This window comes from Pleurodeles waltl, chromosome 3_2 (genome assembly GCF_031143425.1).
Source record: "Pleurodeles waltl isolate 20211129_DDA chromosome 3_2, aPleWal1.hap1.20221129, whole genome shotgun sequence".
NCBI lineage: Eukaryota > Metazoa > Chordata > Amphibia > Caudata > Salamandridae > Pleurodeles > Pleurodeles waltl.
Window position 1 is genome coordinate 86833139 of NC_090441.1, and position 27103 is coordinate 86860241.

The 27103-nt window shown below is 43.7% G+C and overlaps 1 protein-coding gene across 1 annotated transcript in view; it reads left to right on the plus strand.

Annotated features, from left to right (window-relative positions):
* The first annotated feature begins 13927 nt into the window (after positions 1–13927).
* The window catches only part of SUPT4H1 (SPT4 homolog, DSIF elongation factor subunit), a 69906-nt gene continuing 56730 nt past the window's right edge, over positions 13928–27103 (plus strand). The window contains exon 1 of the mRNA XM_069226864.1: positions 13928–14087. Within this exon, the coding sequence (XP_069082965.1) occupies positions 14019–14087 (69 nt within the window). The 5' untranslated portion in view covers positions 13928–14018. The remainder of the gene's footprint in view (positions 14088–27103) is intronic.

Genomic DNA, 27103 nt, shown 5'->3' on the forward strand with positions numbered 1-27103 from the left:
ACTGTGCCAGAAAGCAACATTTCAGTCAATGAATCATTAGTAAAACAAACATGCTTTTTATCTTCAGTAGACACAAATTCAAATGGTGCACACAACTTCATTGGTAATTCTTTTATCTGTGGTACTCTAGCCCTGTCTTGCAAGTACCAGATCCATTGTATGATTCTAGCTAGGGGCAGTATTTTCTTCCCTTGTTCTTGAATTACATGTACATAAGTATTTCCTTCTTGCACTGCGCAGAAACCTAAAGTCTGCATTATTTCATTTGCCAAATCACAAGCGCGCAGCTGCATATTATTTTTCACAGTGACCATATACAAAAGTGTTAGGATTTCACTCAAATGAGGGCTATTCTTTTTCCAAAAATCAAACAAGCTAATGAAACTCGCAGTGTCTTGCTCTAAAATCCTTCGTTTGCAACGGTAACTCATAAATCACATTCTGGTCTCTCTCCTCCCTGTTATCAGTTAAGGAATGCATTTTGGCTGCCAAAAACCCTGGCTCACACGGAAACTCAGTGCAGCTCGGAGCTGTCTTAACCCCCTCATTACTGGAATGGGACAAGAAAGATTCTTCAAAAACAGCCCTTTTATAACTTTCAGTCGGGCTAATTTGCTCACGTAAATTCCTATTTTCATGTTCCAACTTCCTACATTTCTCCTGCATTTCTCTGTAAGCAGATAAAGGTATCCAGACCTTTCTGTCATCATTACTTCCAAAACACACGTTTTCTACATATATACAACGGGAATTATTTCTCAAAACAACATCAGGCATTTTATCTACACATGTATTTTCTTCTGTAATTCCCCAAACAGAAAACAATTCACAGTTTTTCTTAGCACCATCAGGCAGTTCATCAACACATGTATTCTCAGACATGGTCTGCCGTGCTACTGTGATTCCCCAAACAGAAAACAATTTCTGTAATTCTCCAAACAACAAAAAAACAATTACACTTTTAAAGTGTGCACTTAGAAATCTACTAACTCGTCAAACCCCTTTAATCACCTCTTAATGACCGACCCCACGACTCCAGGTACCAATTGTAGTGCTTTCCTCTTATTTAGTTTCTAAGCACTAACATAACACAACAGAAATGCACTTCTGAGGTCAAAGAAGACTTTTATTGTTGTTATATGAATGACGAATTAGTAGCTTTCAAGTCCGCGTTAATCAAACAAAATATATCAGTTTGCAATATACACAGCAGGTTATATTTATAAGATATTGTATGCAAAGCAAAACAAATACTTCACCGTGTGGGAACTATTCACAGCTTCATCTTTCTAAGGTCTGCAAGCTGAGGACCCCTGTCAACCGCGAGAAAGAGAGATTCATCTACCCACACGGGATTGCTGGCAGCCTGCGCCAAGCTCCAGCACGAGGTCCGGCAGATTCGAATCTGACTCTCTGCAGCCTGTTACATTCGTTACAAAGGTGTGCCCCCTCCTCTCAGACCTGGGAAACTGAGCAAGCCTTTTGGAGACTGGCCAGGTCTCCAAGACTACTCCTGTTCCCAAGCTCAAGGGAAGAGAAACGACGCCCATGTACTCTCTCTTATCAGGTCTAGTCTACTGTGAGAGCAAAACATCTTGGTTCTCTGGTGCAAAAACACAGCTTGGAAAAATACAGAACTCCACGTTAAAGGCAATGGGCAGCTAACCTAAATATCAAATGCAATGTCATGTTAAAGGCAATAGGCAGCTAACCTAAATATCAAATGCAATGTCTAGTGTCATGTCAAAGCCAATAGGCATCTAAGCTGAATACAAAATGCAATATATAATATCATGTCAAAGTCAATAGGCAGCGGAGCTGAATACAAAATGCAATGTATAATATCATGTCAAAGCCAATAGGCAGCGGAGCTGAATACAAAGTGTAATATATGATATCATGTCAAAGCCAATAGGCAGCGGAGCTGAATACAAAATGTAATATATGATATCATGTCAAAGCCAATAGGCAGAATATCTAATAGCATGTCAAAGTCAATAGGCAGCTAAACTGAATACATCATGTCAAAGCCAATAGGAATGCAATGTCAAAGCCAATAGGCGGCTAGACTGGATACAGCATGTCAAAGCCAATAGGCAGAATACAGAATGTAATGGCTAATGCAATGTCAAAGCCCATAGGCGGCTCAACTGAATACAGAAAGTAATGGCTAATGCCATGTCAAAGCCAATAGGCGGCTAAACTGAACAAAACATACCATGTGCTACTGGTGAACATTGAGCAACTAATATGCGCAGTGGTGAAACACAAAGTCATTGGTCAAAACAAACTTTATCAAATGGCAGGACATTCCGCCCTTTGACCAATGAATTTTTGTTTCACATATCTCATATTTCAAACAAAAAAAAAAAAACATCAGCACAAAAAAAAACATTATGATCAAAGCAATCCCTGTAAAGCAATAGAAGTGAATTAACACATTGATTTCATAACCTTTCACATCAGATACATCTACATAGAAAAGACTGGGCAATTTTTTTTTTTTTTTTTTCTGAATGAGTCTCTAATTCAACAGTGTTAGCAATTTGATGTGGCATGAGTTCTGCTCATGTAAAGGTGCACGGTCCACCTGAAAGGTTTTCTGGAAGGTAAGCAAAAGTCAGAGTTCCATACGAGAGGGGAAAAAAAAAAAAAAACACAGCAAACAAGTTGAACTTGAACTGTAGGCGCAGTTTGCGCAAAATGGATCCATGGTGCTGGCACTTTACTCAGCCAGGTTCAGGTTGGGGATTCGGTCCCTTCCCCGACCCCACACGCACACACCGGAAGGGGGACCACACAGCGCACTCAGGGACAGTGGCGAAACGTGGTAGGATCTGCAAAAGAAACAAGTATGACTTTTCTTGCAAATAACATTTTTCATTTAAACTGCACCCTTTCTCTTTCTTTCCCTGTTTTATTATCAGGACGTTTTTGGGGCCCTTTGTTATATTTTCTGCAGGTTCTGGAGGATCACTTGGGGCGTCAGCCCACACATCAGCACTGAGGTTTTTATCTGCTGCACCACAGCTTCCCTTTTCTTGCACTGTCAGAAGGGCTGGGGCAGACTCCTTCTTTACCAAACCTCCATTCACTGCATTTTTGTCAAGTTGGGCCATTCTGTCTCCAATTTGTATGAATGAATCAGATTCTTTTCTAGGTATCAGCATAATTTCGATTTTTCCTTGGTAATTTGCAGCAATCACTTTCCCTAAAACCTGATCAATTTGCCATTTCTGTTCTGGTAACTTTCCTCTCCCCAACTGCTCTGTGACTGCTTGCATGACAGATTGCTTTTGTGCGTGCTGCACAGTTTTTATCAAATCTAGGGGAATGGGCATCTCTCTCATCTCTGCCCACCTGTAAGTGGCCTTTTCACATTTCTGGGGCACCCACATAGCCATCCCCACTAAGGCAGAATTCTGGGTGAACACTTCTCTCTCTGCATTTTTCTCATTAACATCTGCAAGGTAATTGAACCAGTTAGGTGCTAAAACATTATCAAAGAACCAAAAATCAGCATAAAAATGACACATCTCACGTAGCTCTTGCTTTAAAATCTGACACACATTATACAACGCTGTTTCTTCTACTGTGCCAGAAAGCAACATTTCAGTCAATGAATCATTAGTAAAACAAACATGCTTTTTATCTTCAGTAGACACAAATTCAAATGGTGCACACAACTTCATTGGTAATTCTTTTATCTGTGGTACTCTAGCCCTGTCTTGCAAGTACCAGATCCATTGTATGATTCTAGCTAGGGGCAGTATTTTCTTCCCTTGTTCTTGAATTACATGTACATAAGTATTTCCTTCTTGCACTGCGCAGAAACCTAAAGTCTGCATTATTTCATTTGCCAAATCACAAGCGCGCAGCTGCATATTATTTTTCACAGTGACCATATACAAAAGTGTTAGGATTTCACTCAAATGAGGGCTATTCTTTTTCCAAAAATCAAACAAGCTAATGAAACTCGCAGTGTCTTGCTCTAAAATCCTTCGTTTGCAACGGTAACTCATAAATCACATTCTGGTCTCTCTCCTCCCTGTTATCAGTTAAGGAATGCATTTTGGCTGCCAAAAACCCTGGCTCACACGGAAACTCAGTGCAGCTCGGAGCTGTCTTAACCCCCTCATTACTGGAATGGGACAAGAAAGATTCTTCAAAAACAGCCCTTTTATAACTTTCAGTCGGGCTAATTTGCTCACGTAAATTCCTATTTTCATGTTCCAACTTCCTACATTTCTCCTGCATTTCTCTGTAAGCAGATAAAGGTATCCAGACCTTTCTGTCATCATTACTTCCAAAACACACGTTTTCTACATATATACAACGGGAATTATTTCTCAAAACAACATCAGGCATTTTATCTACACATGTATTTTCTTCTGTAATTCCCCAAACAGAAAACAATTCACAGTTTTTCTTAGCACCATCAGGCAGTTCATCAACACATGTATTCTCAGACATGGTCTGCCGTGCTACTGTGATTCCCCAAACAGAAAACAATTTCTGTAATTCTCCAAACAACAAAAAAACAATTACACTTTTAAAGTGTGCACTTAGAAATCTACTAACTCGTCAAACCCCTTTAATCACCTCTTAATGACCGACCCCACGACTCCAGGTACCAATTGTAGTGCTTTCCTCTTATTTAGTTTCTAAGCACTAACATAACACAACAGAAATGCACTTCTGAGGTCAAAGAAGACTTTTATTGTTGTTATATGAATGACGAATTAGTAGCTTTCAAGTCCGCGTTAATCAAACAAAATATATCAGTTTGCAATATACACAGCAGGTTATATTTATAAGATATTGTATGCAAAGCAAAACAAATACTTCACCGTGTGGGAACTATTCACAGCTTCATCTTTCTAAGGTCTGCAAGCTGAGGACCCCTGTCAACCGCGAGAAAGAGAGATTCATCTACCCACACGGGATTGCTGGCAGCCTGCGCCAAGCTCCAGCACGAGGTCCGGCAGATTCGAATCTGACTCTCTGCAGCCTGTTACATTCGTTACAAAGGTGTGCCCCCTCCTCTCAGACCTGGGAAACTGAGCAAGCCTTTTGGAGACTGGCCAGGTCTCCAAGACTACTCCTGTTCCCAAGCTCAAGGGAAGAGAAACGACGCCCATGTACTCTCTCTTATCAGGTCTAGTCTACTGTGAGAGCAAAACATCTTGGTTCTCTGGTGCAAAAACACAGCTTGGAAAAATACAGAACTCCACGTTAAAGGCAATGGGCAGCTAACCTAAATATCAAATGCAATGTCATGTTAAAGGCAATAGGCAGCTAACCTAAATATCAAATGCAATGTCTAGTGTCATGTCAAAGCCAATAGGCATCTAAGCTGAATACAAAATGCAATATATAATATCATGTCAAAGTCAATAGGCAGCGGAGCTGAATACAAAATGCAATGTATAATATCATGTCAAAGCCAATAGGCAGCGGAGCTGAATACAAAGTGTAATATATGATATCATGTCAAAGCCAATAGGCAGCGGAGCTGAATACAAAATGTAATATATGATATCATGTCAAAGCCAATAGGCAGAATATCTAATAGCATGTCAAAGTCAATAGGCAGCTAAACTGAATACATCATGTCAAAGCCAATAGGAATGCAATGTCAAAGCCAATAGGCGGCTAGACTGGATACAGCATGTCAAAGCCAATAGGCAGAATACAGAATGTAATGGCTAATGCAATGTCAAAGCCCATAGGCGGCTCAACTGAATACAGAAAGTAATGGCTAATGCCATGTCAAAGCCAATAGGCGGCTAAACTGAACAAAACATACCATGTGCTACTGGTGAACATTGAGCAACTAATATGCGCAGTGGTGAAACACAAAGTCATTGGTCAAAACAAACTTTATCAAATGGCAGGACAGGCTATGATGCAATCCTGGCCACTGCACAGATGTTTCAGTATACATGAAATCAGGACAGTAGTATAGAGAATCAACATGGTTGCCACACAGCCACTTTGGAGTTAGGTGCTGCACAGTTGAAGTGTGAAATGACACAGAGACACAATAGGTGTGCAAGTGCTATTTATTTATGGGTGGTGTAGTGCAAATTGTCCATTCACCATATTTGCTGAGTCCGTTCTGGTGCATTCTTACATGGTGATCCTACAGAAGGGGTGTGGATGATGCTCATGACATGCTGGGGTGATGTCACAGACAGTGCAGAGGGACAGGAATTGGCAAATAGTAGGAGAGAGACATTCACTGGCAATGGGGACAAGTCATACAGTGGATTGCCAAACAGTCATTGAGTGTAGTTGTAGTGAGACTGGCCTTTGACAAAACATAGGACCTTGGTCAGAGTAGGCCATGGTGCAGGGACTAGGGCTTCCGGGTACTCTTCCGTGTGAATGTTATCTGTTCCATGTCTTCTTCTTCTGATGTGTGTGTTGCCTGGTGTGTCCTTGTTGGTGTTGGTTGTGAAGGGGCAACACACACCTCAGTGTTAGAAGACATGGAGGCAGACATCCCGGGGGCTGCTCCCTGTGGAGTTATGAAGGGCAGTACTGCAGCAAGGAGGGCCTGCTGGTTTTTCAGAATGGCAGCCACATCACGATGGTAGGCAGCCAGGTCGGCCCGAGGGGTTCTATGTTGCATTCGTGCACACGTTGACTGGCTTGCAGTTGTAGTTGTTGTGTCAACTGGATGACAGCTGTGCAGATTTCCTTCTGTGTTTTTAAAAGTTCCTGCAAGAGCGATGTTCGGGCTTGCATAGCAGCTGCCTGATCAGCAGTAGACATCATGCACGAACGCACCCCCTCAAGGCTGGCTGCCATAGTTTGCATCCCCACCCGCACCTCCTTGGCCAGCTCCCGCTGTACCCCAACGACGGTTCTTTCGAAGCTGGTGCCAGTGTCGTCAGAGTCCTCAGCTGTGTTGGAGCTGGCAGGTCTTACAATTGGGGTGGCGGGTGGTTCTCCTGTGGTGGCTGCTTCTTCTGTGCTCCTCCTTGTGACTGAAGGTGGGGTTTGGAGGCTTTCAAGGACCATTTGAATGGTCTCCTGTGGGATGTTTATGGGCTCGTCATCCATGTCTTCAGGGAACTCAGGGACAGGCATATCGGCAGGAGATCCGTGTTCCTCTGCAATGAAACAGGGTACAATTAGTGTGTCTGTGTTGTGACAATTTTGACTAAGATACAAGCCTTTGGATGCCTTAACTTTGTGCTCTGTGTTTGTCTTGGTATCTGCTGTCCGTCATAGGGCATTGTTGTAGGCCTATGGCCCACCTGTGTGTCACATGTATGATATGGAGCTATCAGACATGTCTGCCTGATCGCCTCTAGGTGTTGCTTTGTAATTATTTAGGAATAGGCGTGTTTTTGTCCTACTCCTCCCTCGGTGTTTTACTATTGTTATGGAGGGACATTTTGTTGGGTGGGCTCTCATTATCCTACATGTGATTACTGGCTTTCTAGGCAGCAGGATAGCTAATGGTGTGGTGGACTAAGTCTGACCCACTTGTAAATAACTCTGTCACCCTGATATTTCTTTTTGCTCAGACTAACTAGCAGTGCCTCTGGTCTCCCACAGCAAAGGAATGTTTAGACATCCGAGCGCATGACATTTTTGAAACTTTTCAGGGAAGTCGTGGTCACTCAGATCCTACACAATTGTCTCTTTTCCGGTATGTTCCCTTACACAAATGACAAAGACAGTATTTGTTTAATATGAGGTTTCATTGTACAACTGACTTGTTGATATTTAGGTGTGAGCCACAATAACCCAAACAATACACACTGTTAGAATTGAAATAGTCTGCAGGAGAGTAATACATTAGTACACAGCTATCATGGTGCCTAACAGTTTCTACTCTCCCTCTGCTTGTTCTATGTATAGCACAGCATGTTACGTTTGGAGCTTGCCTGTCGGAATCACTGGGGAGACATCATCCCTCATATCAGAGGAATGGCCTGTGATCTGGTTGTGCATCAGCAGCAAGGCAGGCAGCATCTAGTTGTGTTTCTCTGTTTGGAAACTCCCTCATGCGTGTCTTGGGACAAGGAAGTGATTTTATAAGTCATATGTCATTGTGATGACAAAGTTTCCCTACGCAGGAATGCCAAATCTTAACCCCTACCACATCTATCAGCAATGTACCAGACTGTATCCTTGACTGGGGCACAGAGTGAATATGTTCTGGCAAACTCCAGTGCAGAAGTAGGCAAAACAGTGTGATTTGACTAATTAACAACACCCTAGGACTGGCTATTTGCTATATTAACTGATAGGAAGGCCAATGAGAAGCATTTAGTGCAAAGTGCTCTGAGGCTCTTAGATGTGAGCAAATGAGTAAAAGTACATTCAGGGTAAGGTGCACAAAGGCCTACAACCTGAGGCTAATGCGCAATGTATACGTTACACTTGCCACAATACACTTTGACTGACTGTGGGTGTTGTGACTGCCCTGCCAGCACACTTGCCTCTCAGGACCTGCCCCATACACTTTTTATTCACATTGCATGAACTGTACATGTTACGTGGCATTACCTATGCATGTTAATGTTAGGATGTGGTATGGATGTAAACATTGTTGATGTTTGAAGATGATGTTGGGTCATGTGTGTTTAATTGGATTGGCCTGTTTATCGTATGTAGGTCCTATTTGGTTGTCAGACTTTGCAGGTGTGTTTCAGTGACCAGTTGCCTGTGTCCCCTCCTCAGGTGTTGTCTGAGCAGTATGACATTAGTGATGTAGCCTTGTTAGCCAGGCACGTGAGGGACCCTGACGTATGCAGCATGTGTGTGTCGTTAGTGCTGTGTGGCTCCTATTGCTGTTTACTTTGGCTTATGTATGTGTCAGGTATGGACATTCGGCATTTGAGTGTACTGGTGCCTTTGTCTTATTTCTATGAATTGTTGCGGATGTCATCCTCACCCCCTAATTTGGGTATGTATATTCCATGGGGAGGTTCCTGCCATTTGGTACTGTAGCTGCACAGAGATGAGAGGTGTTATTGTAAGCTGTTGTGGCAGTTACATTGCAGTTGTTGTTTTGGCTACTGGATTACTGATAGGGACCTAGTTGATGTGGGATAGATTTTACAAAACAAGTGCCTGGATGTGAGTTTGAGGTAGTTGCCTTCCCACCTGTCGCTGCTTTCCCTTGGCTTTATTGTTGTCATTACAGGATGTCCCCATGGGACTGTTGTTGTTGCTGTATTTTGTCGTGCCCCAGCTTCAGTCTGTGCTGGGCATGCCCCCCTGCTGTGCCCCTTTACCCATGCCGGTTCATATATGTGCAGACTTACATGCATTGTGTAGTAGGTATTTCCCCCCCTGTTACAGTCTACATTATTGCAATTTAATTCCCCATGCGACTTACCCTGCATGTGCGTTGTGTCGTGGTAGTCTGCGCTGTCCTGTCCTTGAATCCCTGTGACGATCTCCTCCGGGATGACGGCTGCGACCATCTCCTCCATGTGGTCCAGGGCCTCCTGTTGTGCTGGACTCCCCCCTCCAGTCTGCATTGCTGCCTTCCTGTTCCTGGCCATTTTCTCTTTTGTCCTACGTTTGCAGTCATGCCAGCGTTTCTTACACTCAGTGACTGTGCGGCGTTCTTCAGCCACACTGTTGATCTTGTCCACTATTTGTTTCCATATGGCCTCTCTCCTACTGAGTGGCAATTTAGAGGAGATGAAAAGTTGGTGCTGGTGTTCCGTCACCTCTTTCACCAGGATTTCCTGCTCCTCTTCACTGAAGCGACACTTTCTTTTTTTCCTGAAAATGTCCTGGTTCCTGTATGGATCCTCCTGGCTGGTTCCTGGTCTGCTGTAATCCTCCTGGGGTCTGTAGTGGCATCTGGGATCCATTTTGGCTCTCCTCTGCTGAAGGGCAGTTTTCGCGCAAAAATTTAACGCAATAGCGTGAAAAAAAACAGTGCTTTCCGGATTGCGCTGTCGTAAATCGACCCAAAGTGATGTGCGTCGCCTTTACGTTGGTTTCCTTTACGACGGAACGCCGCTGTGTGCGTCACGAAATAATGACTCCCACCTGTTGGTTGCGCCGCCGTACGTCAAAGTATAAATTTGACGCCCGCACGGCGCTTCAAAATGGTGTTAGACGGCGCTCATTTTTTTGACGCAAAACTGCGTTAGCGCAGTTTTGCGTCAAAAAGTATAAATATGGCCCTCTATTGTTCAGCTAGAATCCTGCACTTATCCGCTTTGACAGTCATACCATGAGATTGCAGAATGTCGAAAACTTTGCCTAAAAGAACAACATGCTCTTCTGATGTGACACTGTGAACTAAAATATCATCCTGGAAAGCTACCACATTATTCATCCCACTGAACAAAGAATCCATAATTTTTTGGAAAACGGAGGCTGCGGGCGCCAGGCCAAATGGAAGTCTGTGATATTTATACGCCCCAAAAGGAGTGATAAAAGTAGTGAGCGCTTGAGATTCCTCACTTAAGGGTATCTGATGATATGCTGAATGTAGGTTAATGGTAGAAAAATACTTTGAATTCCCTATACTAGCTATGAGCTCCTGTATGTGGGGTAGGGGATGACAATCTACTAATATGTTTTTGTTGAGTGACCTCAAATCAACACATAATCTCAAGTCCTCTGATCTTTTCTTTGTGAGAACAATAGGTGAAACCCACTCAGAGGAATCTGTGGGAGTAATTATGCCTTCAAACATTAATTTGTCCAAAAGCTCTTTCAACTGTTCTCTAATACTTAAGGGTACTGGCCTGACTTTGTGAACCACAGGTAGAGCTTCTTTCTTCAACTTAATACTATGTTCAAATCCTTTTACGTTTCCCACTTTGTCCTCAAATACCTTAGAAAATTTCAGTTTAAGATCACTGAAAACTGACTCTGAAGATACCACTGACAAAACAGAAGTGGAGCTCGTCGGTAAGTTAGCTAACATAATGGGTGTACAATGACCCGGGCGTAGTATAATACCAAGCTTAGCTAAATCCCTCCAACCAACAATATCTCTGCCTTTGATAGCTACATAGATTTTAGTATGTATTAATCTTCCTAAAATAGACAGATTTGACCAAAGATACCCCAATAAGTCTATATCCTGATCACCAAAAGCCTTTGGATTAATATCCGGACACTGCAACTTAGGAGGATCTTGCCATAATGCATAATAAGTCCTGTCAGCAATGATGGTCACAGGTGCCCCAGAGTCTGCTATGATCATTAATTGCTTCTCGCCTATACTGGCCTCACAAAGGGGTCCTTTGATTTTCCCTTCGTCAAAACTTTGATCCTTGTGTGTACCAACAGTCAACACAACATTAGAGAGTCTATTCATGCATTCGGAAATGTAATTCTCTGATTCTGTAGTGTAAACATTACTGACACGCATTTTGGATGTATTGGTACTGGGGCTTAATTTAAATTTACCCATTCTGCATACTTTTTGGAAATGGCCAATTTTTCTACACTTCAGACATCTTTTGTTCAGAGCAGGACAGGAAGAGCAATTCCCTAAATGATTATAAGACCCACATCTAAAACAGACAGGCATGCTCATATTTTTACCGAAATTTTTCTTACTTCTCTGGGATTTGTCAGAAACAGTGCAGACAGTATCTTCCTCTACCAGCGAGCTAACACCCATGTGATGATTCAAACTAGATAGAGCTTTGGAAGATACAATGGACCTTTCAATACTTTTTGCAATATCTATGGTCTCTATTAAGGTCGGGTTTCAGCACGCTAGAAGGCGTTCCTGTATTTTTTTTTTAAAACAGTAGAAAACAAATTGATCTCTGATGTAAAGATCAACATTGGCACCAAAATCACATTTGGCTGCAAGAACACGCAATGTAGCCACATACTCCTCTACTGACACATCAGCAGCCTGCTTGCACATGGCAAAGTTAAACCTCTCTAATAAAACGCTGGACTCATCTGCATACTGCTTCATCATTCTAGCTTTACCCTCTTCATACTCATTCCACAACATACCATCGGAAAGGGGAGGAGAAACGGGTGGCAAATTGTCAAAGACACGTTGCCCTGCTACCCCCAAGCGATTAAATAACAGGGACATTTTCCTTGCAGGAGAGAACGCATGGGCATCAATGGCTACAAGGTAGTTCTCAAATATTCTTAACCACTCTGACCACTTCAACTCTGGCTTCCCATTTTTTGGTAAGAAGGACGGAGGTTGGACAACATTTTGATAGGAAGCCATCGCAGGAATATTTGATAAATCTAAAACACAGGCGTGCTATATTTACATAAAACACCAGTTGCACCACTGGACAAAAGGCAACAAACTAAGACATTTGTAAATGCTACCTAAAAAGTCTGTGTGAATGATATCAAACCAAGAGAAAACTAGAACTCTAGCTGTTTAAATAATAGGACACAGAATACAACTGATGACAACTAAAATAAAAACAAATTTTCTACGTGCCAGCAACAAGTAAAAAAAAAAAAAAAACGAAATTTCCCCATTTCTAGCAATGACAGACGGCAAAACTAAATTTCCCCATTTCTAGCAATGACACAGACGGCAGGCAATACAAGTAACACTTTCACAAAATAACAGAAGAGTTTAAGTGCAGTTGCTATGAAAACATTGTCTTCTAGGTAAGTGACTCAGAACGTGGAGAAACGTAGGAAAAGCGTAGAGATTCAGTGCCTGTGATACCAGGCTCACTTCTCCTGCAGTCTAGTCGTTGACAACCGATGACGCGCGACAGCACATTCATGCAAGTTGTTCCGGTGCCAAGACGCGCGCAGTTTGAATATTAATGCGGAAGATCATGAGCAGGACGACGTGCGCACGCAGAAACCTGGAGGAGCCTATTCCCTGTTAACATCAACTGCACCTTCAAAGCGAAGCTGAAAGACGTCCGCGCTTCCTCCCACGACAGTTCACAGGGTGGAGCCAGCTTTTGCCTTGCGCTAACTGCGCTAACGCTCCGGTGGACAAAAATCTCCAGAAGATCCGCTACGCTCCTCTGAGGTATGCCTTGCGCCAGCTGCGCTAACGCTCCGGTCGGCAAAATCTCAAGGAGACCAGGAGACAAGTACCCTCACGCTCTGAGAAGCCTCTGCGCTCCGGTCAGCAAAATACAGAAGGAGCATATAAGTCGGTGGGTCCCAAATGCGACCTCTTCGCCCCACTCCTGGTACCAAAGAATGTAAGGGTGTGAAGAAGACGCCAGTAAATCAGGAAATGTTCTTTAAAAAGAAACAGGTTTATTCTCAGAGAAGTAGGACCCACGACAGCAGGGTCACGACCATCCGATCCGAGGGTCCGACGCCAACTGTCAGGCTTCAGAACCTCGAACACGGATTGCCAAGCAGAGCTGCCTGGAAAAGAACACAAAATCAACAGGAAACATTGCGCGTGAGGAAGAACGGTGAATGCGAAGAACATCAAACATAACGAGTGTTTAAAATACAAATAGGAATACATAACATATTACAGTGTCCCTAATAGATTTGAAAATTATTTGTCGCGAATGCTAGAAAATGCTACATTACACATGGGCAATTCCAAATATTTTAGGTGGGCTGAGCTTCCAGGCAGGGTGGACAGCATCCACCCTTCACAAAAAAGCCTATGCAGCTTTATTATGCTTGAGACCTAACTGGTGGCTGCCGTCATCAAGGACAATAATGGCCACAGCGCCTGACCTAAGTAGGGCACGATTGTTGTCAAAATGTACGTTTGTGCGAACACCACTTGCCCCTATATGAATTGCACAATGGATAGTTCATCTATGCATTAAAACACTTACAAAGAGTACGATTTTCGGAGCCTCTAATGCCAAACACAAGAGAGGTTTTCACTTCAAAATGGCGTTGCTCGTCGCTATATATTGGCTTATGGTGCAAAGAGCACCCTGCGACGTAACTCGAGTCCTATGTCTGTGTTTATTGCTCGTGTTACTTTACAAAGATGGTGTATAGGGTGATGTCACCATAGATGTTGGTGGGTAACTTCCTGTTTGAAGATTCACTATACATTTCTGTGGTTGCCGGTCTTGGAGATGTCGCTAGAGACAGTCCCAAAGGATCTTCGGCACCTACGTGCCTGCCTGCTCTGTTCGTTGGTAAAGGTAAGGCTTTAACCCAGCAACCAACACTGCTCCTCCAAATCCAGCAAACCACCTGTGCCTGCATTCGAATTCCCCCGTCACGAATCCGTACATTTCAGCGTTTTGGAAAATCAAAGGGAGATTTAGAGGGAAAAACGGTTTCATGTACTAATTCATTTCCTCCTCACGTCACATTCCATGATATTGGATGGAGAAACGGACAGAGAAAAGTAAAATAACAAAACGTTTAGCTGTACAATTGGGATACTTCGCACGGTAACCCACCGGCAGCGCACAGAATGATAGGAGCACACGCCGACTCTAGTTAGTTTCTTTATTAACCTCACGCACGTGACTCCACTACTGTTTATCGCCTTTTCCACGTTAAGGGTCAAACCCTAAACACAAGAGGCAGGAGGTGTTTATTTCTTGGTACGCACCCAGCCCAAACAAGGACTCTACAGTGCTGGGCTCAGACTCATCACCCCGACGCAGCCACTGCCAGATACCCCTCAGTAGCCACGCCGCGTCCAGTCTGTAGCGACCTTCCATTGCCACTTCAGTTAGGCCAGATGACTGGCTGGCATGGCAACTTGCATTTTCCAGTGTAGGGTTTTCCGCTTACATATCTTTGTATTGAGGAGTGTTATTCCTATTGGCTTACTTAACATGAACAAGGCCTAAAGTGCCAAGAATGTAATAGGTTAGAGAAAGACTCAGGATTGTAAATTTGGTTCCTGTGTAATATGAGGTTATCTAGTAACTTAACACCCCAGGGGAGTGTTCAGTTCTAGAGTGCAAACGTATTTAAAGCGCCCATCCACTACCAGATCCACCACATACCACTGCCCTTCGAATAATCACAGAGCTCACCTTAGTGCTGCTTATAGTTGTCAACAGTGTAGTGAAGGCATTTTATTTGTGTTTTTGGGCACGTTATTTTAGCAAATAGGCCTGCTGTTTGTGCCCTTTAACCTAGCTACATTTCATTTTATTCTTTTAGAAACAATCTCGTTTGTGGACATTTCTAAGCGCAACTTTCTTTCACTCTATGCTTTGTTCGCAGCTGCAACAATATAGGGTTGCCGGCAAAAAGTGGTGTTTCGCGTCACTAACATTTCACAGAAACATATGTATTTTTATATGGGGGCACTTTTCTCAGAACACTAGCAGTTTTATCATATAGCATCTCTCTGACCCTTGTATGAAATGTAATTAGGCTAAAGGGCACAAGCAGCAGGCCTATTTGCTAAAATAGTTCTGTGAGCCTGCCTTGGAGGTGACCCTCAGAAAGATATCCCAAAGTGCCGATCTCTGTAGCTGCCTTAACACAGGAAGAACTGGCTACACTTCCCAAGAGAGACAGGCAAAGATCCTGGATCTGGCACTGGAAGGAGGGGGTTTGGGTTAGGAGCGTTGATGTTTTTCAGAGCCTAGATGGTGATTATTATTATTATTATTTTTTTATGGGACAGAACTGTCCCCGCACCTCTCCAACAAACCCAAGAACCTCTTCAGAGCCAGGCCAGATGCTTCATCTTAGCAATACCACTGCTGCCAAAAACTCATCTACCCTAGAATGTCGCCCACGTGCCAACCCCTATGCTATCTTCAAAAGTCCAGGAGCCAGGCTTTCAGCGCATTTCCCAAAATAGCCCTCCATTTAAAAACAAAAAAAACATCCCTTGTAAGTCAACATACCACGTCGTACTTCTCCAATCAACAGAACAATCGTAGTAACTCCAGCAGAAGGCGCAAGTCACCCAGCAGACTCAACACAAACCAGTCAAACATGTTATCCACTGATTGTGTCTTGGGCCTTAATTCTGTATAGGGCTCTGCTGAGTTTAAGCTGGTTAATGCTATATAAATCTCATGCATACATCCCCATAAATGGCCGAGCAAAGTCAGAGCCAATTCCACTGGAAAGCTGTCAGCCACCCATTTACCCAGACATTTTCCGGTGTGCCATGATAGAGCTAACAAATCCACCAGACTCTCTTCTACATCCACTCCCCACCAAGAGCCGTCTAAACAACAAGCCTTCCTTCAAGTATGAAGCATGCAATAGTGTCCCATGTAGCTACCCTAGTCCCCCCACCCCTCGGTACTGGGTCACTCACAATCTCCCCTCTAAAACTAGCATGAACAAAAAATGACAGCCTTTCTATTCTGTCGCAACACTGCACAAACGTTCATGTTATCCAGAAATCCACAGTCTGTTTCCTTACACCAGTGCAAATTAGTGGATCACATTCACAGTATAGGCCAGACACCAACAAGTTCCTAGGCATACTACAGCAGCACCACCAAGTCAACCTTCAGTGAATTGCCATCACACAAGCCCTTCACCGTACATGATCAGCACTCTAGCTACTGTCTCTGTCCGTGTATTTGGCATCTTTGTTAGTGCCCATGCATCCCGCATAATGCATCTCTTCCATGAACAACCATAAACCCAGCACTGTTTAATCCAAAATTAATTTGGCTGTTTCCATTGGCAGAACTACGTTTTTTAGATTTGTATAGTGCACGTTCTGCCATTGTTTTTACCTATCTTTCAGTAGTCTGGTGATTCTGTGCATATTTCACTGGTAACGGTTACAAACAGGAGTGTCTTATTTATTGAGCTGTTGGTGTGCGATCTTTGGTATAAAAGGGCTAAAACAAGAAGACTTTGCCAATTGTTTATGACTCATCTAAGTTGGTTGGCATGCCCAGAGCATGTAGTGTGGCTCTTTTTAGGGTAGAGTGCTCTAGCCTGCTGTAATCTCTCTGTGGGCTTTTAACCACGCCCATCAGTTTTGCTGGGTTGTGGGCTTAGCTTTTAAAATTCGCTTGATTTCACTTGTGAAAGGCATGCATACGTCATGCCTTTTCCGCTGTTCAGCTCTCCTCAAGTGCTCCAGCCAACTACTGAAAACATACGAGGCTCCATATTTTCAGCATCGTTTCTGGACTACTTTTTCTTTTTATTTGCTTCGCAGCGCGATCTCCCTGGGCAGTAGCCATGCACTTTGCATGACATCAACCCTGATACATGGATAATTGCACTTTTGCTGATATGTTTGACTGCAAGCAGACTTATGTTTTCTTTTGTGTGTGTCTCCTTCATCCTCATGATGGCTGTCTGCTAAATTATCTAAAACTGTACTACTATTCATTTTCGTTTTTGGGGCAATAAAAGTCCGGTTAGGACTTTACCACTCTAATAGCTCTAAGTCGAGCAAATGCAAGACCCATTGCATTGTAAATGCTTGTTTTGTTTTGTTACACTGATACAATACAGTCCAAAAGGACTATATATAGTGCTATGTATGTTGGAAGTTCTGTCCACATTGTTCTTTTGGCTGTTGCTGTGTGTTGGTTTTGGTGAGAAATGCTGTTGAGTATGTTTATAGCTAAGTATATGGCATACTGGTTCTGTGTTGGATGTACATAAGGTCTTCAGTGTAATGTTTTTGTTGGTTTGTTTCTTTGTGATTAGTGGTGCTGTGTGCCACTCGATGGGTGTCTATGATACACTTGGGATATATTTAGGTGTACAAACAGTGTTCTGGTTAATAGAATCTTTTGAGCATCTTGGCTCGTGTTGCCACTTGTGCTGCAGCATTAATTACTGTACTCGATGTACCTACAAAGGAGAAACTTATCCAGAAGGGAATCGCATTGTGTGTGTTTAAGCAAGGTGGCGTACTCCCAGTAAGGCAAGTAATCCAGTGACATGAACCGAAACTATCAATTTTTAGGGTCAAGCGCTCTGTTGTAATCTCTCTTTGGGCTTGTAACCAGGCTCATGTTATGCCTGTCACTATCATTGGTTCGTGGACTTGCCTTTTAAAATCAGCTGGCCTTCATTAGTGAAAGGCATGCATACGTCATGCCTTTTCCGGTGTTTAGCCCTCCTCGAGCGCACCGGGCAACTACTGAAAACTTACGAAGCTTTATGTTTTCAGCCTGGTTTCTGCAATACTTAATCTTTTTATTTTCAACGCTGCGCGATCACGCATGGTTTTACATAGCATGATCGCGCTCCGTGTTTTTTTTTTTTTTTTTTTTCTTCAATTTGTGTGGCAAGAAAAGTCCGTTTAGGAGTTTACAATGCTAATAGCTCTAACTTGAGCAATTGCGAGACCCGTTGCATTGCAAATACTTGTTTTTAAGGATGTGGTGTTGCCTACTGAGAGCAGCTTAGTTCCTTTTATCTAGAATACAATCTTTTGTTGGTGTAACTTCCACTTTTGTGCTTCTTATAGGCTCATAGCCGTTTTAAACACTGACACAAAATAGTAAAAAAACATTTAACTAATATTTTTCAGCATTTGATGCCAAGATTGGCAGGTTTGGACCATGCCACCTTTATTAAAAATAGAAAGAGGAGTGACTGCGACAGTTGCATGGCCCAAATGATAGAGGTCAGTAGAAAGAGCCTTCATGCTTTACTTTTACTATATGCGGGGAAAGCATTAGATCAGGGAGTTTCTGGAAGCCGTCCTTGACAACATAGGTTTTGGAGTGAGAATAAGGGAGTGGATCCTTGCAGGATAGAAATGCCAGATGATCACTATCCAGAAAAATGCATAGAAGTCCCCCCCCCAACCTCCCTGTCGAGTGGGGTACTAGGTGGGAGTACCTATACTCTCTCCCCTTCAATTTGCCTTGGTGGTGGGGCCATTGCTGAATATGAGGTTTGTGACCTTGGCCGAGATTCAGTGAAGTGCTAGTGAAGAACACAATCTCTGCATTTTCATTGACTATTTCTTTGCTGGGCCCACATATCTCCCGGACACTGTTTGTAGAGAAACTTGCCTCATTTGAGAGCTTCTGTGTCTTCAGAGTCAGTGAGCAAAATTAATAATTCTGAACTTGACAGTCCTACCAGACATAGCAACTAGACAACAATCCCTTTCTAATTTTCTCTAATTCTGAAGCTAACCAACTGATTGGAAGACAGCTGAAGGGGCATTTGACCTCTACTCTGAAATCAGATTTGTGAAGATGTGAGATGATGGCAGCCAGTCTAAATCTCCTGTTTCGGCATGTATACATATTTTAAAAATGAACTTTCCATCAGGGGTCCTGTATATCTTCTGATCACTCCCCATTAATATCCCCAATCCATGTATACAGGCTATGCACAAGCATTTGAGAGAATTTGTTTGGGATGAGGGGAGAGCATGAATTGTTAAAAATTCTTATGTCCTCTATATCTGGGTGGGTAAGGGAGAGTGGCTTGCCCCGATTTCCTGCAGTATTACAGGGCAGTATACCTCTGCATTTTCCTTTACGGGAAAGTGAGAATAAATGTCTCGTCATGGACTTGGTATTGGGCTGGTCTCTGTGAGACTTGGCTTGGCTGAGGAAGGGACAGTGCTGTAGGAAGCTGGCTCTGTATATAGTATATCAAAATGAGATATAGTGTGCACAGAGTCAAAGGGGTCCCCAAGAGGCTTGACAGAGGCCATAATAGATAATACTAATGTTCTATTTGTGGTAGTGTGGTCGAGCAGTTAGGCTTATCGGAGGGTAATGTTAAGCATTTGTTGTACACACACAAGCAATATGTGAAAACACACACTCAATGATTTAACTCCAGGCCAAAAGGTTTTTATATAGAAAAATATTCTTTTGTTATTTTATTTTTAGAACCACAAGATTCATTTAGCAGGTAAGTACATTAAATGAAAGGTACTTTGCATAGTAATAGTTGAGACTTTGAATATGTTCAATATTGTACACAGTTTTCATTAAAATGGCAAAAAGATATTTTAAAAGTGGACACTGCAATTTTCAAAAGTTCCTGGGGGAAGTAAGTACAGTACTGTTTCAGAGGCAAGTACCACACCTACAGGTTCAATCTCCTGGGTATAGGTAGTCCACCCTTAGGGTTTCAAGGCAACACCAAACACCCAGCAACACAGGGCCGATTGGGTGCAGAGGTCAAACAGGAGCCAAAATAACATGGGCGCCTATGGAGATAGGGGGTACTCCAGTTCCAGTCTGCTGGCAGGTAAGTAACTGCGTTCGCGGAGGGCAGACAAGAAGGATTTGGAGGAGTACTGGAGGGGCCCCAAGTAGACACAAAAACCACACCCTCAGCAGCACTGGGGCGGATGGGTGCAGTTTGCCACAGGGCGTCGGGTTCCCAATAGAACTCTATGGAGGGACCCGGGAGTCACTGAGGCGCTGCAGGCAGGGCACAGGGTGTCCTCTCGGGCAAGCCACCGACTGGGCAAAGGTGAAGGCCGCCTGCTTTTCATTGCTGCACCGGTGGTCGGTTTCTCACGGGCCTGGGGGCTGCAGCTGCAGTACTTCTTCCAGACATCCGATATCTTCATCCCAGGCAGTCACGGTCAGGGGGGTCCTCGGAATTCCCTCTGCAGGTGTCGTCGTAGGGGTGCAGGGAGGTCAGCACAGGGTGGACACGTCGTTGTAGTCGCCTGGGGGTCCTCTGGATAGTTGGTTTCTCTGGACATGGGCGGGGATGTTGGGTGCAGAGTGTTGGGGACTCACACTTCTGGAGTGAGGTGGGAGTCCATTTAAAGATGGTTACCTTTTTCTTGGTTGGAGAGGTCTGTGGTCCACAGGAGTTCTTGAACCTTTTTAGGTGCAGGGCAGTCCTCTGAGTTGGCAGAGGTCACTGGGCCTAGAGAATGCGTCGCTGTGGTGCAGGTTCTTGGAAGTAGGAGACCGGCCGGTAGGGCTGGGGCCAAAGCAGTTGTCGTCTTCCTTCTTCTCCGCCAGGTTTTTCAGGTCAGCAGGCCTTCTTCTTTGTAGGTCATCAGGAATCTAAAATCCTGGGTTCAGGTTCGCCCCTAAATACTGAATTTAGGGGTGTGTTAGGGTCACAGGGCAGTAGCCAACGGTTACTGTCCTTGAGGGTGGCTACACCCTCCTTGTGCTCCCTCCCTTTGGGGAGGGGAGCACATCCCTATCCCTATTGAGCTAAATCCTCCAAAACAAGATGGAGGATTTTCCAAGGAGGGGGTCACTTCAGCTCTGGTCACCTTAGGGGTGGACCTGGCTGAGGGGGTGACTCCTCCTTGTTTGTCTCCAGGGGAACGGGCATCTCCACTAGTTGGAGTGCCCGGGGCATTGTAACACCAGGCTTCAGCCTTTGAGGCACACCGCCAGGTGTTACAGTTCCTGCAGGGTAAGGTGTGAAGCACCTCCACCCAGGACATGCTTTGTTTCGGACCAGAGTGCAGAAAGGCACTCACCCCATGTGGTCAGTAACTCGTCTGGAATTGGCAGGCTGGCACAGACCGGTCAGTCGCACACTAACGGTAGGGATAACATACAGGGGGCATCTCTAAGATGCCCACTGTGTGCATTTCTCAGTAAATCCCACACTGGCATCAGTGTGGGTTTATTGTGCTGAGAAGTTTGATACCGAGCCTCCTACTATTCAGTGTAGCCATTATGGTGGTGTGTTGTTCGTTTTTCACAAACTCCCAAACCATATACTCGGTATGACTACCCTGTACTTTCAATGTCTAAGAATTGACTTGGATACTGTAGGGGCATAGTGCTCATGCAGCTATGCCCTCACCTATGGTATAGTGCACCCTGCCTTAGGTCTGTAACGCCTGCTAGAGGGCTGACTTACCTATGCCACAGGCAGTGGGTTGTGGGCATGGCACTCTGAGGGGAGTGCCATGTTGACTTGTCTTTTCTTCTCACCAGCCCACACAAGCTGCAAAGCAGTGTGTATGCACTGAGTGAGGGGTCCCTGAGGGTGGCTTAATACATGCTGCAGCCCTTTTGGACCTTCCTTGGCCACAGGGCTCTTGGTACCAGGGGTACCTTTTACAAGGGACTTAACTGTGTGCCAGGGCTGTGCCAATTTTGGAAACAAAGGTACAGTTTTAGGGAAAGAACACTGCTGCTGGGGCCTGGTTAGCAGGGTCCCAGTACACTTCCAATCAAAGCTGGCATCAACAAAAGGCAAAAAGTTAGGGGGTAACCATGCCAACCGTGGTATTTTCCTACAAGCGCTGAGAGATGCTTACTTGTCACATAATGCAAACTGTTCTGGATGTGTGGGACCAGATTCTGCAAACATCCCTCTTCACCCCAATTCTAACTTCACCCCAGCAATAAAGGGAGACTACTTTCAGCCCTGGGGTAGGAGTGTAGGATTCTTGCCGACTTATTTCACTAGTGTCATATAAAATCATTTGGACAGAGTAAAACTGGTTACGCTACACCTGAAATGGATAGGCTGTCATAGCGCTATCTCTCATACTAGGTTCTTTTTTCCCCTTGACATGAAAGTGGCCTCTAGACCACAAGCCTACTTTGGGTGGGGGGGGGAAACTCTCCTATTTCTGCTGTTCACAACTTATTTCCAGTGCCTACTAGACATTGCAGTGGAGCAAACCAATAAATAGCCCTTGACAGAGCTCTCACCAATGAAGTATGGGTGCGCTATGTTTTCACATCCACGAGCCATACAGAATTATACTGCTGGGAGTTGACGTATGAAATAATGTAGCAATGGTACTTGACTATAGTGAGCTTATGTGACACATTTCTTCCCACACCGGACGTTTGCTGGTAATATTTTGATAACAGGAGTCTCTTCTCCATATTTGGTGGCCCTTCTGTGTCATTCAGCCGTTTTGGAAGAATGTTCTTGGTCATTTCAAGATTGTCCTGGGGTTCTCCATTCCAACGGATCTGACAGTTACCGTCCTGGGCTTACAATCTGAATTACTGGAAGGAGTGAAATTATTGATGAGAAACCTGTGCATGGCAGGGCACGAGTTATAGTTATCTTAGAGCACCAGTTTTATATAGTGTCTTGAGATAAGTATAATTATAACTGTTTTATTTCTCTGGTTTTATGCATGTAAAATCTGATCCTAACTGTCCTTGTGACCTATGTATTTTTTTCAGTGAATATAGAGTGTGTGTGTATATATATATATATATATATATATATATATATATATATATATATATATATATATATATATATATATATGCACAATACCTTGAAATGGAGAAATGATAGTGAGCATGCTGAAATGAATGTAATTTGAAAAACGTAACCCATTGGAGGACTATAATGTTGAACTCAGTAGTACTAAGACCAGCATGCACTACATTAGGCATAGGTAAAATAAAACATGGACAGACCTGTATAATTAAGAGGCCACGAGAAAAAGGGAATCTCATTTGCACCTGTGATCAAGGACTGAAACACAGGTTTTACTGCTGTTGTGATTTGAAATTAAAGGTTAAAGATTGAAAAGTATCTGCACCGCGAGAGTGACTCTTTTCTGAGATAGATAGATACACACACACACACACACGTTTTTGTTTTCAAGGTATGTAGATGTGGAGTTAAGGATAGTAATTCTTTACATCTCTGTGCACCTACCTTTCAATATGTTGTCCCTTGATAACATTTTTAAAGGAATTCTGACCCGTTGGTATTTGTGATTCGATGTTCCGTACTACAATCCTTCCCAAGACTCATCATAGAATTTATTGACATTTGGTGATGTCTGGAACAGTACTGGATGTTTGCAATAAGCTGAGTTGTATACTAAAAACGGACATTTTGCTGACAGAACTGATGTAAGGGGAAAAAGGGTGGCCGGGTGAACAAAATAAGTTTAAAAGCAAAAAAAATTGATGGCTGTGGAGGATAATGACAATTTTCCTAGCTATTGTAATAGAAGGTTTTAACACTATTATGGACACAGGTGAGGATTAGGCTTATTCTTTCTTCACTTTATCAACCAGCAGCCCTTAAACACAAATCTAATACTTTTCAATAACAACTACATACCCGGCGAAGTATAGGGAATGGCAGTAGTTGAATAGGTCAACCAGTCCCCGATGAGTGTGCCCTTCAAGATCTTCTGATGACGCTCCTTCCTTCTCTTTCTTCCTGTGACCACAGCCAAGGTAAGTGAGATTAAATCTTGTTTACTGAATCCGTCCCTAAGGGAAAACCTACATGGATGAATGTCTCAATTCTCTAAAGGTATATCTACATACATTAGGCCTAAAGGTATTCGTTAAGAGACAAGTTTGCAACATAGGAGCAAAACCATTAGCCAGTAAAATACACAGTTGCTTGTAATTCATTGAGTCTCACATGGAAGCTAAAATGATAACGGGAGAGAACAGTTTAGTAGGGCGGGCACAGGTATATAATCTGAAGTGTGTACTAATCCTCGCCTTAGTGTCCTTAAGAGTTTAAACTTTCCATTATGAAAGCTAGGACATTTTTTCATTCTGTGTTGGGTCATGAGGCAAGGATTAGGCTAGTTCAAAGCTTCTCTACTACAAGCATTGCCAGGTTCTGAACTGGTTTAAAATAGCACTTCTTTAAAAGTAGAATCCAAACACCACTCCACTGCCTTTAGAATATCCTCTATGTACACCTAAAGCTTTAGAGGCCATGGACCCCATGATAGAGTGAGCCCTAAATGTGGAAGTGTCTACTCCAGCTTCTTGCATGGCCCACCAAACCCACCTGGCAATGGTGGAGGGGGAAACCGCCGTATGGGATCTCGTGACAGCATTTAGCAGCTCTCTCTCTCCCCTTGGTGACAGAGCTACTCTGTCATGGCCTCATAGGCTTTTATTGCTTTGGCAACACACAATTTTGGGGATTCTGTGAACATAGGATATTAAACCATTCTTAAGTTGCATTTTGTTCACCTCAGGATATAAAAAGTCACTCCTTCCGAAGTGAATAGCCTACCTGTTGCATACAAAGCTCTTGTCCGAAACTCTGCTGCAAAATACAAGATGCTGCAGGGTAGCCAGTTTTTCTGACATTGTTTTCGGGACAGATACTTATTCGAAGGCCAGGAGCTGAAGAGGCATAAAACATTATTAATGACCCAACTCGTATAATATCTAGGCTCTGGAGTTTGCATACGAAAGGGTGCTCCTCTACTGGGTAGTCGTCTGCAGGAGAGTGGCCTGCCGATATAGCAGAGCAGAAGGTGTTGATAGGTCTATATGCCAGACTGGCTGATGCCAACAAAGCCAGGATAAACAGGATATGGACACTGTCTGCCCCCACAGGATCAGCCTGTCATTGATGACACAAACCCATCCATCGAGTCCAGGCCGAGCGATAGTGTTGGAAAATGGCCCACTTTGAGGGGTCACCCCAAACTTTTTGCCTTCCTCCTCTTTTTCTGACCTAGTTTTTGTTGGTTTTAAGACTCTTGGTACTTCACTACTGCTAACCAGTGCTAAAGTGCGTGTGCTCTCTTCCTAAAACATGGTAACATTGGCTCATGCCCGATTGGCATATTTAAGTTACTTGTAAGTCCCTAGTAAAGGTCACTGCATGTGCCCAGAGCCTGTAAATTAGATGCTACTAGTGGGCCTGCAGCACTGATTGTGCCATCTACATAGGTAGCCCCTTAACCATGCCTCAGGTCTGCCACTGCCAGGCCTGTATGTGCAGTTTCACTACCACTTTGACTTGGCATTTAAAACTACTTGCCAAGCCTTAAACTCCTCTTTTATTACATGTCACCCCTAACATAAGCCCTAGGTAACCCATAGAGCAGGGTGCTACGTAAGTAAAAGGCAGGTCATGTACTTACATGTTTTGCATGTCCTGGTAGTGAAAATCAACAGTGAGGCCTGCTCCTCTAATAGGCCAGCATTAGAACTGCTATTCTATACTTTTAAATGGTAGATTCTGATCTGAAAGGAGTAGTCCTGTTATGTTTAGTATGGCCAGAATGGTAATAGAAAATCCTGCTTATTGGTGAAGTTGTATTTAAGATTGCTATTTTAGAAATGACACTTTTAGAAAGTGGGCATTTCTCTACACTTCACTGCCTTCTGTGCCTTATAGTCTGTCTCCAGTCCACGCCTGGGTTGTGCTGGTTGACAGCTCCCATTGTGCATTCCACCCAAGGAGCCATAAACAAAGGACGCTTAGTCGCATCTGCATACTGAATGGGTCTTCCTGGGCAGGAAGGGTGGAGGGGCTCTCACTTACATTTTAAAGGCCAGTGGCATGACCCCACATAAAGGACTGATAACTCCCCACATTAATCCTGGCAGACAGGGCTGGGTTAAAAGGGGAACTTGTGCACTTCACAACCATACATATATATGGTCTCTGAACCCCTGGATTTACCCCTGGACTCTGTCAGAGGGACTACCTGGCTTCCCAAAGGACTCATCTTAACTGGTTTGCTTTGAAGGACTTCTGCCCGCTGGAAGGACTTTGCCTTCCCCACAAGTGCTCTCCAAGGGCTTGGATTGAGCTTGCCTCCTGTTATGAAGTCTCCGGGCCACAAACACTTAATCAAAGAGAAGAAAATCCCCATATGTTGAAAAATGTATGCAGTGCCTGCAGAAATTGAAGTGGTGCCTGCCTCGCAGGTGAAAAATCACTGCATTGCCTAATATATTGACGCATCGCCTCCTTCTTCGTAACAGCGCGTCAGGGATTTTCAACGCATCGTCCCACTTCGCAGTTAGGAAACAAGACTGTTCTCCTGAAAAGCGACTCCTCCCCCTGCAGCATGGAAAGAAATGCCACATTGTCTGTGCTGTGCGGGAACATCTGATGCAGCACCTTAGTTTTCAGCGCATTTCCTGGGAACCCAGGCTGCGCTCCTGTAAATCGACACATTGCCTTGCAGCGTAGAAAAAAGCAACGCGTCTGTGCCCGGCCGGAAAATTGGAATCGGTGCCTTATTTTTCACTCTCTCTCCTCATCCTTTGTGGCCCCGTGCGCCGTTATTTTTTATGCATCTCGGGTACTATGTGTTGAAAGGATACAACCAATGATTCTTAAGGTTTGAGACTCATTTAAACCTTTAAAAAGTGAAATCCTGACTTGTGCATCTTGCTTTTGTTGTTTTGGTCTTATTTAATGCAGATAAATATTTATTTTCCTAAACTGGTCTGGAGTATTTTTATGTTTTTTTTTCACTTACTGTATGAGTTATTGCACAAATACTTTACACATTGCCTTCTAAGTTAAGCCTGCCTGCTCTATGCCAAGCTACCAGTGGGTGAGCATAGGAGAATTT